The sequence below is a fragment of the Nelusetta ayraudi genome, unplaced genomic scaffold (assembly GCF_046127955.1).
Source record: "Nelusetta ayraudi isolate G7.1 ecotype Tasmania unplaced genomic scaffold, CSIRO-AGI_Nayr_v1 ptg000024l, whole genome shotgun sequence".
Taxonomy (NCBI): domain Eukaryota; kingdom Metazoa; phylum Chordata; class Actinopteri; order Tetraodontiformes; family Monacanthidae; genus Nelusetta; species Nelusetta ayraudi.
The window spans coordinates 478,559-493,077 of record NW_027466074.1 but is presented as its reverse complement, the minus strand read 5'-3'; the positions used below and the strand labels follow the sequence as shown (position 1 = coordinate 493,077).

Genomic DNA, 14,519 nt, shown 5'->3' with positions numbered 1-14,519 from the left:
TGTATGCTTGTAGTGCAGTAAAATAATTTGGTTGTCCTACCCTCAGAAAGGCACACACACACACACACTGGTTTCTGATCCCCCTTGTGACTGTTGCAGAGATTTCTTAAAGGCGAGGCTGTCTTTGCAAACAGCAAACGCAGAGAAAATTCCAATCTAGCCTATCAGCGATTGATACAGGATCTTCAGTGGATGGAGGAGCTTCTTCCGTTGCTCCCTCCATAGTCATGAACCGTTTTTTGGTGTTTGTGTTATCACCCACACTTTCACCCATTCACCTCTTCATGTGAAAATAGCTCAGAGAATCAGGCCCATTTTATACCTGCATTGCACACAGTAGCTCTCGTGGTCAACTTATAGGGGTTCATTCAGCCTCTCTGGCAGCCGCTCCCATAGCTTTGGAAGTCTTCACTGGTTTTTGAACAGAGTTGTATCAATTTTTATTTATTTTTTTTCTTTTCTTTTTCCTTTTTTCTTTTTTCCTTCTTTTTCCCTTTTTTTCTTCCGTTAAAAAAAAATAATAATAAAATAGAGTCATACCAATTTGCGCATTATCCGGTTATCCTCGGCATCGATGGCATCCTGCAATGTGTTGCATGCAAGCGATCCAACCGCACTTGTTGGGGCCTGCGCTGCCGGGATTGTGTGGGGACATTTCTGGGAAAGTGTGTGCCAGGCCACCATGTAGGGTATTGCCTGAGGCCTGCAGTCGTGCAGTGCACCCTCGCCCCGCCGTTGGTGCAATACACACAGTGAGCCATAAATCAGGCCTCACTTTGTGCAAACAAGTGCCGCAAACCCGTTTTTTTTTTTTTCCATGCACGTCGTGTCATGTCACGGTCTCCTCTCGCTTTGTGTCCACTCAGGTGGCGATACTCATTCCGTTCAGGAACCGACATGAGCACCTACCCATTCTGCTGCGACACCTGGTTCCAGTGCTGCAGAAGCAGAGATTGCAGTTTGCCTTTTATCTCATCGAGCAGGTACGCGCACGTCCTTCCCACGGCGGGAAGCAAAGAGCGCCTTGTCCGTAGTTTTGCTCCCGTGACCCTGTGACTCTGATCTGTGTTTCACAATCGCATCGCATGCACAAACGACCGCGTAATTGCACCGCCCTCCCCTCCGTCTCCAGGGCGGCACCGAGTCGTTCAATCGAGCGATGCTGTTCAACGTGGGCTTCAAGGAGGCCATGAAAGACCTGGACTGGGACTGCCTGATCTTCCACGACGTGGACCACCTCATGGAGAACGACAGGAACTACTACGGCTGCAGGGACATGCCCCGGCACTTTGCGGTCAAGCTCGACAAGTACTATTACATGTGAGTCCTGGTTGGGCTTTTTCGCCAAACGCCCATATCCTTTACTTACAATGAATTTAACGCCTCTGATTGTCTCCCCAAGGCTCCCCTATAATGAGTTTTTCGGAGGCGTCAGTGGCCTGACGGTGAAGCAGTTCAAGGAGGTTAATGGATTTCCAAATGCGTTCTGGGGCTGGGGAGGAGAGGACGATGACCTCTGGAACAGGTGAGGGGGAAACACACACAGAACACGCCCACCTACGCACACATAGACACGGACCTCTCTGATAGGAGCACTGAGCAAACAGCGGCAGTAAAAAGTGTGTGTGTGTGTGTGTGTGTGGGGGGGGGGGGGGGGGGGGGGGGGGGTTGAAAGTGTAACCGGTGAAAGAATTAATCCGCAGAGCAAACCCGCCGTGTCCATGCTCACCCAGACCGCCGGGATATTTAAGACAGTTGTAAATCTAAACGGCAGTGAAATCCAAACTCCCAAGAGGAGCGAGGTCCCTCGCGCCTAATAGCCGTCTGCGGTGCTCTTCTTTGTGTCCGCGCGCCATTGTCCTCTCCCCACCTACACTTCCCACGGGCAGCTGTGCACACCGGAGGCTCGCCGCGAACGCAAGCAGCCCCCGGTTGACTGAGTTGTGTTATTGTTTTGTTTTTTTTGATACGCAACCTGTTCCTTTCATGTGCCACAACCGCGCAGCCTCTCCCATCTCTTGGATGTTTGTCGGCGTATCGCCTTTCACGCCGGCCTCTGTTTAGCGAGCGTTCTTCACCGTGAACGGCTGGAGTGCGTCGCTAAAACCCTCTGGTGTGTTTGCGCAGGTTGCTGTACGCCAACTACACCATCAGCAGACCACGCAGCGAGCAGGGCCGCTACATGTCAATTCCTCATCACCACCGCGGAGAGGTCCAGTTCCTGGGAAGGTTAGTGTTGTGCGTGCACTGTTTGTACGCACGGTTCAGCAATCACACACACACACACACACACGCACACACACCCTCTGGTTAAAAGCAGAGGCTAGTCATTAGAATGAGGCTTAGGCTCACGTGGTGTAAGCCAGTCACATGAACGGCCACCGCAGTGACTTTGAGCGAATTTCAACTCTTTTTAAAGACTTTGCATGTGATGTGCTTGCATCCTTCAGGGCCGAATTCCGATCATGTTCCAGTCGCCCCGAATTTGAAATAATTGGAAACAGCTCAAAGGTCAAAACAGCGAGTTCTTTCAGTTGTTATTTTTTTTGCCCCAACGAAGGAAGCTCGCCTCATTTAAAAGAAATAATAAAAAATGGAAATAAACAACCAACTGACTTCCTGTTTCATTAAAGCAATGCAGTGTGTGAAAGGCCCAGTTTGCCGTGCACCTTGTCCATGAACTTGCACGTCCAGTTTCGCAATAAATAATCCAATCATCGGTTTGTATTATATTACTTTATCATCGTACAAATGATAAATGCAATACAACAAAATGAATAAGTTCACATTCAAGTCTTGGCAAAGGCACCTTTGTAACCTTTGATCCATTTTCAGTGGAAAACTTTTTCAGACTCCCACGTATTACGGGGAATTTCCCTCTCGTGCATTCACGCAGCCTGCAACGCTGCAACGCTTGACTGTTTCCTATTGAAAAAAAACATTTTGGGCCGTCCGTCAAGATGCTGTTGCAAGGTGTCGCCTGGTGCTTTTTTTTAATTTTACACGCGCTCCGACTGTGAAACCTGTTCTGCGATTTGTTTCGTTCCTCGTCGTTACTGCCGCCGCGCTCTCAAAACTCGTCCGACCTGAAGCGCCAGGTTACCCCGGCCCGGCTGACTGACTGATCGATGGTGTCTTTCCCGCAGGTATCGTCTGCTGCGCCACTCCAGAGAGAGGCAGAAAGTGGACGGCCTCAGCAACCTCAACTACTCCCCCGTGGTGTCCAGGACGCCTCTCTACACCAACATATCGGTCCTGCTGAACAAAAACCTCGCGCCCATACCCGACTACTGACGCAGGCTCGGCTGGACTGCTTATTGTTCGGTGGTGGAGGAGGGGGCAAAAAAGAAAAAAAAAGAAAAAAGAAAGTAAAGAAGAAAAAAGAAAAAGTCAAAGTGGGAATCAAAGTCCTCTGGGAATAGCCATATCCTCAGCGGTTGCAGCGCTCCTTAAGGACTCTCTGATTTGATTTTTTTTTTGACTTTTGCTTTGATTCTTTTGTTTGTATGCAAAAAGCAGACTCGCAAACGTTTGCGAGGTAAATCCTACACGGAGGGAGGGAGAGAGAAACAACAACAAAAAAAAAGAGAGAGAGAAAAGCTAAGGGTAAATGCTGCACTTGCTTGTGCCACAGTACATCACTCCGCTCATCTGGGCTTATCAGTCTCCACATGCCTTTTGCACCATTTTGGCCTTCAGTATCTCATTCGTTCATCCGTCTTCTTTAATGATTAACTCGGCCCTCTGCTATTGCGCTTGTTTACTTAAAAACGGGATGACACACTTGCACACACACACACACACACACACACACACACACACAGGACTCGGTTCCCATAGCTTTGGTTTGAACTGCGCTTTGCCTCGTCTGGCTTGTTTTTTTAATTTTTTTTTTTTATTTGGCCAACAAAGCGTTTAACCTGCGGAAAAGCATTTGGCGTACGCAGCCGAGCGAATTCCTGCAGCTGGTTCTGCACAAGGTTTGCCAAATCTACGCATGAGGAAACGAGCGTCCGAGCGGAGACGAAGAGGGAAAACTGGCGAGCTCGGACGAAAAAAAGAAGAAGAAGAAAACAAAATATCACACAGACCATTTCTTGTGATTCCCTGTCATGTCCTGTGAAAAGTACCTCCTAAAGACTATTGTTTGCGTGGTCACAGCAGGCTTTTTTTTTTTTTGTTGTCGTTGTTTGTTTGTTTGTTTTGTCCCCCCCGCTCATTTGTCCCGTATGTCTGCGAGCAAAGCCCGACCCCCACCCTGCCCCCCCGTTGGCAATAATTCCCCCTCAGAAAGCCGAGCCTGGCCCCGACCCCCCCGGTCTGGACCATGCAGAGGGAGTGACTGCGTATGCAAAACAAACACTCTGCACACCCTTTGCCTAAGCAAAAAAAAAAAAAAAACCTGTGTGTGTGGTGCAAGTGTGCGTTTAAAGGGAGGGAGAGCTATGCAAATGGGGGAAGTGCGTATCCTGTTGTAGGTGGCAGACAGACTCTGAACAGGAAGGAGCCGTTCACTCGCTCACTCATCCAGCCTGGCTTCAGACTTTGGCCTTTTTTTTCTTTGTCTGTGGCGCTCGGATGACACGCGCTAGGCGGAGACAAATCCTTTGCTCTTTGTATTGTTTAGGTCCAATACTCGGCTTTGTCACGTCCGCTTTGCTCTGTGTTGTTTCTTTTTTTTTTTTTTTTTTTTTGTCTGAATTGTGTTTGTTTGCCGGCCCTCTTCCTACTTGTAGGTGCTGTGAAAACTGCCTGTCTGTGATCACAAAGTCTATTGCTGCCTTGACTGTTGTTGGTTTTTTTGTGTGTGTGCGTGTGCGTGCGTGTGTGCGTGTGTGCGTGTGTGTGTTTTAACTGACGCTCGTCATCCGTAGAGTAGAGCCAATCTAAACACCTGTTTGTTTCCAGAGGCGTGAGGTGGGGTTGTAACACGACACCGCGCCACTCGGCTCTGGTCGGCTCGGCTCGGCTCGGCTCGGCCCGGCTCGGCCCAGCTCGCCTGCGGATCACGAGTCGAGGTGTTTTGATGGCTGTGGCTCAAAAAGTCCGTCCCCCTCATTCATGTATCAGTGTTGACGAAAGAAATGAAGTCCCTCCCCGCCCCTCTAACTCTCTCTCTCTCTCTCTCTCTCTCGCTCTCTCTCTCTCTCTCTCGCTCTCTTTGTTAACCTCGCACCCACTTTGTCCTCACACAAATCGCCTTGTATGCATTTATAGCAGTGAGTCCCGTTAGAAAAGAAAATAAAATAAAAGCGGGCGTTGGACCAAATGTCGACGTTCCCGCGACAAAATAAGAAGAGGCGGGGCCTCGTTTTATTTATTTGATTTGATTTGATCTCTGCAGGATTCTTCTCTATATTGATTTCTCTTCAGGTCGATGCGACCATCTGTTGGAGGGGACGTACAGCGGACCGTGTTACATGCACTGAAACTTGTCATCGTTGTGTGTGTGTGTGTGTTGTTTTGTTTTTTTTTCCTTTTTTTTTTTTTTCCTTTTTAGTGTGAGATTGTAAGGTTCAGGTCTGTGTAAACGGGGGTGGGGGGGGGGCGTTCCACTTCATTTACACGCAGGTTTTTCCTTCCCGGGGAGCTGGTTTGAAGTGAAATGGAACGGTGCCTTCGCTGCCCGGTGTTAATTTCGAAGCTGGCGAACGGACACTTTGGGAGGAGGCCATTTTGTGTGACGACCACAGGGAAGAGCAACGACGCCGAGCGAGGAGAAAAGAAAAATGCTGGCTGCCGCCGTGGCTCGCTGAGCGCCTCCCGCGTTAGTGCTGATTGGTGATGGGTGGTGCTGATTTTTCCGAGCTTCCCTTCCAGGGATTCTCTGGGAGTTTCCTTCTAGAACAAAATCCAAAGGTTTTAACGCGTCGCAGGAGTGGCTGCGAAAACTTCCCGCTGCTCTTTTGGTTGCATTTAATTTGACTCCCAAGCTGCTGCCATGCGGCAAAAGTCACCTTGTGAACGTGCAGAACCTTTTGTTTATCATCACTATTATTATTCCTTCCACCGGGAAAACCTATGCTGTTCTAGTTCATGTCAGGAACAGGTGTTTACGTGGCAGCCAGTGACTCGGGTGGCGCCCGGCGGGAAACGGCGGTCAGGCGAAGCGTTTTGCGTCGAGCTGCGCTTCTCCCTGCGTGTTCGATTGAAATGGCGTGAACGTCACCAACTTCTAACTCTCCTCCTCCCACCTTTTTGTTTAACGTTTTTGTTTTTTTGGCACTGATTTGAAAGAAAAAACATCAACAAAACGAATTAAAAAAAAAAAAAAGCGGCTGAAATGTGTTTCTATTTTCTCACACTTTCATATTAGATCGTATAATACGCCTTTTTGTTGCTTCAAATGGAAAGCTAGATGATAGATATTCAAGCGTTATCTCAGTGTAAACTGCCCCCCCGCCCCCCCACCCGACTCCTGGATGAGGTTGATACATTTGGGTCAGTGTTAAGACTCTTTTTCCCCCACGCAAGGAGCCTTTTTAGTCAGAACAGTAATCAGCACTTCCACTAGATGACATAGTTTCTGGGGAGAAATGGCCTTTGCTTTTGAGAAAGTCAGTAGACTTTCAAAGTAAAAGCATGCTGGCTTGCCTCGTTGTCTCGTACTTTCCCTGTTCTCATATTTACTGTGAGCAGTCTTGACCCAGACTTAAGAACAAGAAACCCGCTGCTCAGACAAAGAGGCTTCATCCCAACATCACCTCGTGTCCTCAGATCCATTCTGTGCCAGTTTAAAATGACGAGACCGTAGTTTTGTTTTCTTTGCTTGTTTGGTCTCTGACAAAACTGGTGGCCTTAACTCTTGTTAATTTATTGCAGTGTTTATTCGTCCATCTGACTTTTTACCATTTTGATTTGTTTGTTTTACAAACACGCATTTTTGTTTTGTTTATTTTTTACAAGCAAAAATATTTAAATTGATAAAATTGTAAATCAGGAAGTAAGATCATTGTAAATATTGTCGTGTGTAGTGTTTTAGAAGCTAAAAGGTCTGAAATCACTACAGATGCTAGCTGAAAGAACAAGGCTTTTGAGGGATTTTGGCTGGGGGTCGACGTGGTGCCACTAAAGTGCAAGTGAAGCTTACACACAACATTTTTACATCACTGCACAGCAGCACAGATTTTTTTTTCTTTGTTTTCTTTTATATCCTTAGCCTGTGCATATTAGACCCCCTCCCCCTCCTCCCATTCCCCCGATCCCGTGAGCTGCTCCGTGTTCCTGACTGACAGCCTTTCCCGGACATTTTATGCTGGACGAGAGACATGCCACAGCAGACACAAGACAACGCTCTTCAATAGGAGGTTCATTGTTTCAGCGTGCCATGTCTCTTGGCTGGTGACAGTGGCCACAGTGAAGTCAGGTCAACCAACTTGCAGGACAACAACGTGTCAGCGAACGCCACATGTTCAAATCCAGCCTCGCAATCCATTCTAAATTCCCAAACAAATTTCTTTTTTTTTTTTTTTGTATGAGAGCTATCTATGATACTGAAAAAGACATATACATAATGTTAGACTTAAGATATATCTTCTCTTGATTGTAAGGGGAGACATTCTCCTTAAAATGAAGCCATTTGAAGCCACTCGTCGAAACTTGATGTCAGCCTTATGTGGATCTGTATGTGTATTGGCATATTATCTTTTGATTATTGAAATTTGTATGATGGAGATTTTTCTTTTATACCACCATTGTTATTGTCAGTACACCAATAAAATAAAAAAAATTGTCAAGTTCGAATTTCTCTCCGCTCCTGTTTGTTTTTCCTTCACTCCAGGAGGCCTGACAGCCATTAGCACACTGCCAGAAACTATTAACCGATGACAAGCACTTTGTCAGAGTGGCAGCGGCTCTGCTTCCAGGATATTTATGTGCTCGCGCTGCACACTACAACATTTGCGCAGGGTGCAAACCTACATGACCTGGCTTCCTGTAATTTGGCTGTTGACACTTCACTCCTCGTACAAAACGCAGAGCACAAGCTGACCACAGTTAGAGAGCAAGCTTCCAGTGAGAAAGAAAAAGAAAAGAGAACTCTGACAGAAGTACTGTGTAGTTTCAGACCTGCTGTCACTGAAAAGGCCGAGGCATATACAGTATATATATATATATATATATATGCAACCGATTTCTGCGCACGCTATCTAGAACCTTCCTTAACCCATGCAGGTCCCGTGTGTTTTTTTTAAAAAATGCACTTGTCTCTATAATTGATCCGCTTCCTTTCATTTGTAATGAAAGCAGGAAGCAGCCCCCTCCTCCCACCTCACTGGCTGCCAGTAAACGGCCCAGATTAAGACAAAGATAAACAGGAAGTGACTGCTGCCAGATTCATTTTGTGCGAACCCTGCGGTGGCAGCAGTTTTGTCAGGACTGTCTGGCAACTTCGCTCTTAAAAAGTGAGGACGGAACGACAGCAGAGGCTTTCCTCGGCGGCGAGAGTCTAGCAAAAACCACGCAGTTCGTTCCGGTCAGCATGCGGTGTGGAAGTGGCTCTGATGCAACAGGCTAAACCGACACTAGCAAACCAAACTGGCCTGCTTGAAAGTTAAGACGGGAAAGTCGTCCAATTACATTCCTAGTTTTGTGGGACAAATGCTGATGGATTAAGGAAATGTTCTCTCCAGCGTGCCAGATAACTGGACAATAAAAACAGAATAAAATAACATTTCTGTCAATACAAAGACCTTGAACATCACAGGGCGTCCGTCTGATTTCCGAGGGGCTCTGCACTTGAAACTGCCTAGCAGTCAGCAGCGTGTCTATCTCTAAACAGGGGATTATTGTCTGTTTGTTTTGGGCTCTTGGGAGCAGCAGGGGAAAAAAAAGAAAAAAAAAAAGAATAATAAACACAATGATGAATAATGGAAAGCCCAGCATATTGCAACCAGATCCCCCTACACTTCTGTTAATAGCCTCATTTTCCACTTGTCCCTTGACACACTCCATTTGTGTGTGTCATGGCGCACACATCCGGAGCCGGAGACAAAGCTGATACTTGTTGCGACGGTCCAGTGTGTCACCCACCGGAGGAAGAACAGAGAGCAGACAGACAGAGGAGGAAGTCACTCAGAATCAGAGCCCTGTAGCATTTAGCACATTCAGCGTGCGTCTCGGCCACTTAGCAGAAGTGACAGCTGATCATTTAATCACGCTGAACGTGGAAAGGGAAATACTGAGTGGCAGAAAGGGGATACAGTCGCTGCACAATCGAAATTTCAATGTTCTGCATCATCCCCAGTAAAAAAAAAGATAACATTTTAAAGGTCCGATAGATAGATAGATAGATAGATAGATAGATGTACTTCATTGATCCCAAATCGGGAAACTACACTGTTGCAGCACTAAAAAAAAAAAAAAAAAAAAAAAACCAGTACAAAATATTAATGTATAGTAGTTACAAAAACACTCAAATCAATCTGTGTACAACAAACAACCAAAGCAGTTGTTTGTTGTACCATAATGCACTAATGGTTTTCTAAACCATTAGTGCATCATTTGCCATTGAGTCCAGGAAAAATGTCCAGAATGCTATCTGTCACACAGCAGGGCAGAGATATAGAGGCTAATGGCATCACTTGGTTAATGATCCAAAAATATAGACAGAGACATAGAGAACATAGACTTTCAAAAAACAGCCACACCAGACTGGTAGCGGTTGTCACTAAAAATAGAAACTTTACCTATGGTGTATCAGTGAAAACATTAAAAAGCGATGAAACCTTTAAAATGTAGGAAGCACCTCCTTTGATCCTCTTTGAGGGGGAAAAAACACAACAACAACAAATGGCTGCTTCTGTGCCTCTGTGCAACAGTGGCTGCCCTGTGTGTGTGTGTGTGTGTGTGTGTGTGTGTGTGTGTGTGTGTGAGAGAGAGAGAGTCTTGGCAGAGTCCCACACAGTCAGGCTGGCTGGAAAAGCCACATCTTAATGGAGTCTGGGAAACACAGGGCTCTGGTATGCTGACCCCCGTCTCTCTCAAGCATCAGATGCACACACAGAGAGCTGGTCTCGACATCTCAAGGGTTTTGTTTTGGCCGGCGTGTACGACACACTCCTGCGCCGGCCGACACACATCCTTTCATTAGCGTGTCCTCACGAACCCCCCCCCCCCCCGAAAATCCCAAACACCCCCCGCTACCCATCCAACCAAACACCCCGGACTGTCGGGCCTCTCTCTGGGGCTTTGAAGTCGTGTACGGCTCCTTTTTCTGAGTCGCCCGCGTAGCTTCTTTGAAATCGGAATCAAGCATGTGCGACTGGGGATCTGAGGGAGGTGGAGGTGGAGGTGGGGAGGAATATGGCGGCTAAATCTGTGGCCTCGGTTGCTGCCCTCGGTTGTGGCACTCCAGTTATCCACGACTTGCTCTGGGCTTGTGTCTGTTTACATGTATGAGTTGGGGCTCACATGCAGGAGAACACACTGCGAAAACAACCTGATACGCCCCTCACCCACCACCACCACCACCACCTCTCTTTTGTTCTGTTTCGAGGTGATATTTGGTGAAGTGTTGCCAACTTTCATTCAGAAAAATAAAGGAGGCGATGGCCATCATAGGCCAGTGGCTCGCCAATAGTGGTAAATCATAACTTAAAATAGGGTTTCAAAAAAGTATATGGTTCGCATAGATTGAACGGCTTTGTTACCAATAGTCATTAGAAATAAGCTGAATGTTTAAATTTGATGGACGTATTTGAATAAAACATAGTTTTACACAACAATCAATAAAGTGCAGGATGGATTAATTCTACAAAGGAATTAAATAAAGCTGAAAAGAACAAGCGATACCGATTCATAGCCTACGCAAGCCAGGGTTGCACAATTTGCGCATTGCATGCAGCTGCGTAGATTAGAATACGGTTTTGAACGCAAACTCTAAATGCCATGCAAGTCCATGGGGTCGAATGTCAACTTTGTCCTAGAGACATCGGACCACTTGCAGGTTCATCGGGATCCCTCAGGACACCGTCACGTCAAATTTGGGGCTTCTAGCCCATGAGGAACCCCGAAACCCTAACCCTAATTCCAGCAGTAACCCTACCCTAACCCTAATTCCAGCCTTATCGCTAACCCTAATGCCATGCAAGTCTATGGGGTCGAATGTCAACTTTCCCCTAGAGACATGGGACCACTTGCAGGTTCATCGGGATCCCTCAAGACACAGCCACGTCAAATTTGGGGCTTCTAGCCAATGAGGAACCCCGAAACCCTAACCCTAATTCCAGCAGTAACCCTAACCCTAACCCTAATTCCAGCCTTATCGCTAACCCTAATGCCATGCAAGTCTATGGGGTCGAATGTCAACTTTCTCCTAGAGACATGGGACCACTTGCAGGTTCATCGGGATCCCTCAAGACACAGCCACGTCAAATTTGGGGCTTCTAGCCCTAGCATGAAAAACTTTCTTCCTCCAAGGTGGGGCGTGACAGAGAAAGTTTGAGAACCGCTGCTCTAAACGAACGTGAGTTTGCATCCAAAATAAATTCACGTTCAAGACAACAACAATTCTGCATGTGAAGGGTCGGCAACTCTATATTTGGAATCTTTACGATACGGCGTGTGCTGACAGAACGCATTAAAGTGCCGTGGCTCTTAATTAATTAAACCAGAGCAGCGCCTCGTGAGCCGCTCCCATTGGGCGACGGAGTTTGTACCGGTTACGTAAGAGTGGCCGTGTCTCAGGTGAGCGCCTGCCAGTTTACAAACCGGCTCTTCCCCGTGCGCACGGAGGACTCTCCCTTGGGGGGGGTGCACTCGCTTCACGCCGTCCTCCCCTGTGGACGGTGGAGCGCCTCTGTGCCTCTGTGGTGCCGTGTTTGTGTTTCCTGTTCAGTTCCCGCCAAGTCTGAGCGCCGAGGTTGTGACGACTGTGCTGCCACAACAGGGAGCCGAGTGACGGCCGAGGGCGTGAAGCGAGTACACCTCCACCTCTCTGACAGCGCCGTGCTGTCTCGCCTCACGGCCCATCCTTCACCCATCCACCACCCACCACCTCCTGCTCGGCTTGGCCTAACATCGTGTTCAGTCTCCTTCTCTCCGCGGTGGCAAAAGTTTCTGTGCTTCAGTAAAGGTACGGACACTTGGGGACTAGTGAAAGTACTGATTCCACTTCTTTCCTCAAAAAGAAAGAGGGTCCAGGTTCTGAAATGAAATGAAAATAGTTTTTTTTTCCATTAATGAAACAATAAATTTCTCAATAATTTTGCAAAAATGAAAAAGCAGTGACAGATTAATCTGGACTGAACTGACCAGAGGTCTTGCACAAGCATCTGGATCAATTTTCTATCAAGCTTTGCTACTCTCAGTACTCTCAGTACATTCCTTTTTCTCTTTCAACTGCAGCACAGCCAAACTGTAATCAGCAATTGTTACCACCTGTGAGCCATTATTGGATGTTTACACTTTTAACAAGAACCTTTTGTTATCTGCCACGTTTATTTTTCTCTGTACTGAAAACTGAACAGTGACCCCGAAAGTCAAGGTACTCTAAAATAAGCTCCCTCCTAAGGTATGATCCACTTTTACATTTAACTACACAACAGTTCAAATAGCTCCACTTTCAAGCAACAACTATAAAAAATAATAAGTGAATTACTTAAAACAGAATTTGTATCTTTTTAACACTTTTAATCACTGAAGTAACAAGCATGTTTATTTTCCAGGGGAGGAAGTAGAAAGTACAGATATTTGTATGCAAATGTAGGGAGTAAAAGTGAAAAGTAAAAAAAAAATAAAAAAATACTCAAGTAAAGTACAAGTACCTTAAAAAATCTACTCGAGTACAGCAACAAAGTATTTGCACTTGGTTACTTCCCACTTCTGCTTTCTCTCGGCCTGCCTCCGTCACGGACACACCTCACTATTTCCTCATGATCAGTTATAAAAGGCTCCGTGTCCTGCCAACTTTAATGAGCCTCCAGCCAGTCAGCGAACTCCCCAGGAATGGGAAAAGTCCACCTTGTACTTTTTTCTTTCTTTCTTTCTCTTTTGCTGATTTCGCGTCAGTTTCAGTTATACTAGGCGGCTGTAAACAGGGAGCTTACGCTGCTCTTTTCTGCAGGTCTGGACTCCACACGTCCCCACTCGAGTTTGTCGGGCAGCGAGTCACTTTGCTGCGGCCGCTGTGCTGAATCTCAAATGAAAAACGAAGTTCTGGAAATGGGTGGAATGTCATTGTTTAATTTCATTTTGTGATTAGTCAATTCCCTGCAAGCCTGAGTGCAGGAAAAAGCGGGTATTGAGAAAGAACGGATGGATGGATGGATTAATTGTATTTAGCAGCTTCACTGGGTCAAAACATGAAGATGGGGGAGGGAATTGGGACTGACGCAGAACCTTTAAAAACAGTGGCACGCGCACGCACACACACACACACACACACACACACACACACACACACACAGACCAGTGTTTGCCTTTACCTCTGACCTCCGCCCCCTCCCTCCGCTCCGCTTCGCTGGCCCAGCATTTTGCAGTGTTACGCCTGGCCTCGGGTTTTTCGTTCTGCTGAGCGTTTCATTCCACTCCGGCTTCTGAGGGGGATGCGGTTTTCAAACAAATATGTGCTGATGCTGTGTACCTGCCGACGGCGGCCCGCCCGCTTCAACCCCGGGGGGGCGCCGCGCTCTTTTTTACGGCCCAGACTTTCACCAACTAGGCACCGCTAACCTCCGGCCCCGTCACCTCATGACCCGCCGGCCGTCATGTGAGGGCCTCATGTGACCGCGGTCTTGTGAGCCGGTCTGCCCGGATGAGCTCATGCTGATTCATGTGCGGGTGTATCAAATGGGTTACTCTGGTTCAGCAGAGTCAGGGCGTCGAAAAACTGAAAGTACCACCCACTTGAGCTCTTTGCCAACACGCTGCGGAGGAAACGCGGCGAAGATGCATTTCTGGTCGGCGTTAGTCGCTGGCAGCGAGTTAATCAGTCAGAAGTGTTGCTGTCGAAAGCCATTTGCAGACGGTCGGGGATCTGCAGACAGTGCAATCTAACTACAGCCTGGGTCATAATTCAGAATCAGGATGCCGTTGGCTGTGATTACAGCCATGCGGAGAAACTCAAGTGTTGTCATTTCCAAGAAGTCTTTTTTTTTTTTTCTTCTCCTCCCCCTCATTTTCAAACTGTTACTTGTGGAGTAATTGCTATGGTGGTGCCTTCTTTTGCCAACTAAAAATATCTTTGCGTTGCCCCGTAGGCCAGATCGGCCACAGAATTTGAATTTCCTCTCCCTTTTTGTAAAGATTCAGCGCCGCAGGATGTTTCTAAGCACTTCTTTTGCACCAACTGCAGTATTTATTGTTAAATTTTCCGTGACGTAAAATCCTGCTGATCCTCCCAATTTGGTCCATGTGAAAAAAAAAGGGTTGTATATGTGCATTATTCAATTATTACACACTTTCAGGAGATTTATTTTTAAAGATCACTGTATCCGGTGTCGACTTTCACTGTTAACCATGTCATGATAATCAAGTACATGCCGAAACGGAAACGGTGTCTAAGAAAAGTGCCACCCCGA

The 14,519-nt window shown here is 46.9% G+C and overlaps 1 protein-coding gene across 1 annotated transcript in view; it reads left to right on the top strand.

Annotated features, from left to right (window-relative positions):
- Positions 1-7,743, top strand: part of b4galt5 (UDP-Gal:betaGlcNAc beta 1,4- galactosyltransferase, polypeptide 5) — a 29,980-nt gene extending 22,237 nt beyond the window's left edge. Inside the window, exons 5-9 of the mRNA XM_076028530.1 lie at positions 867-983; positions 1,133-1,320; positions 1,403-1,525; positions 2,128-2,229; positions 3,147-7,743. Of these exons, the coding sequence (XP_075884645.1) occupies positions 867-983; positions 1,133-1,320; positions 1,403-1,525; positions 2,128-2,229; positions 3,147-3,294 (678 nt within the window). The 3' untranslated portion in view covers positions 3,295-7,743. The remainder of the gene's footprint in view (positions 1-866; positions 984-1,132; positions 1,321-1,402; positions 1,526-2,127; positions 2,230-3,146) is intronic.
- Positions 7,744-14,519: the final 6,776 nt, after the last annotated feature.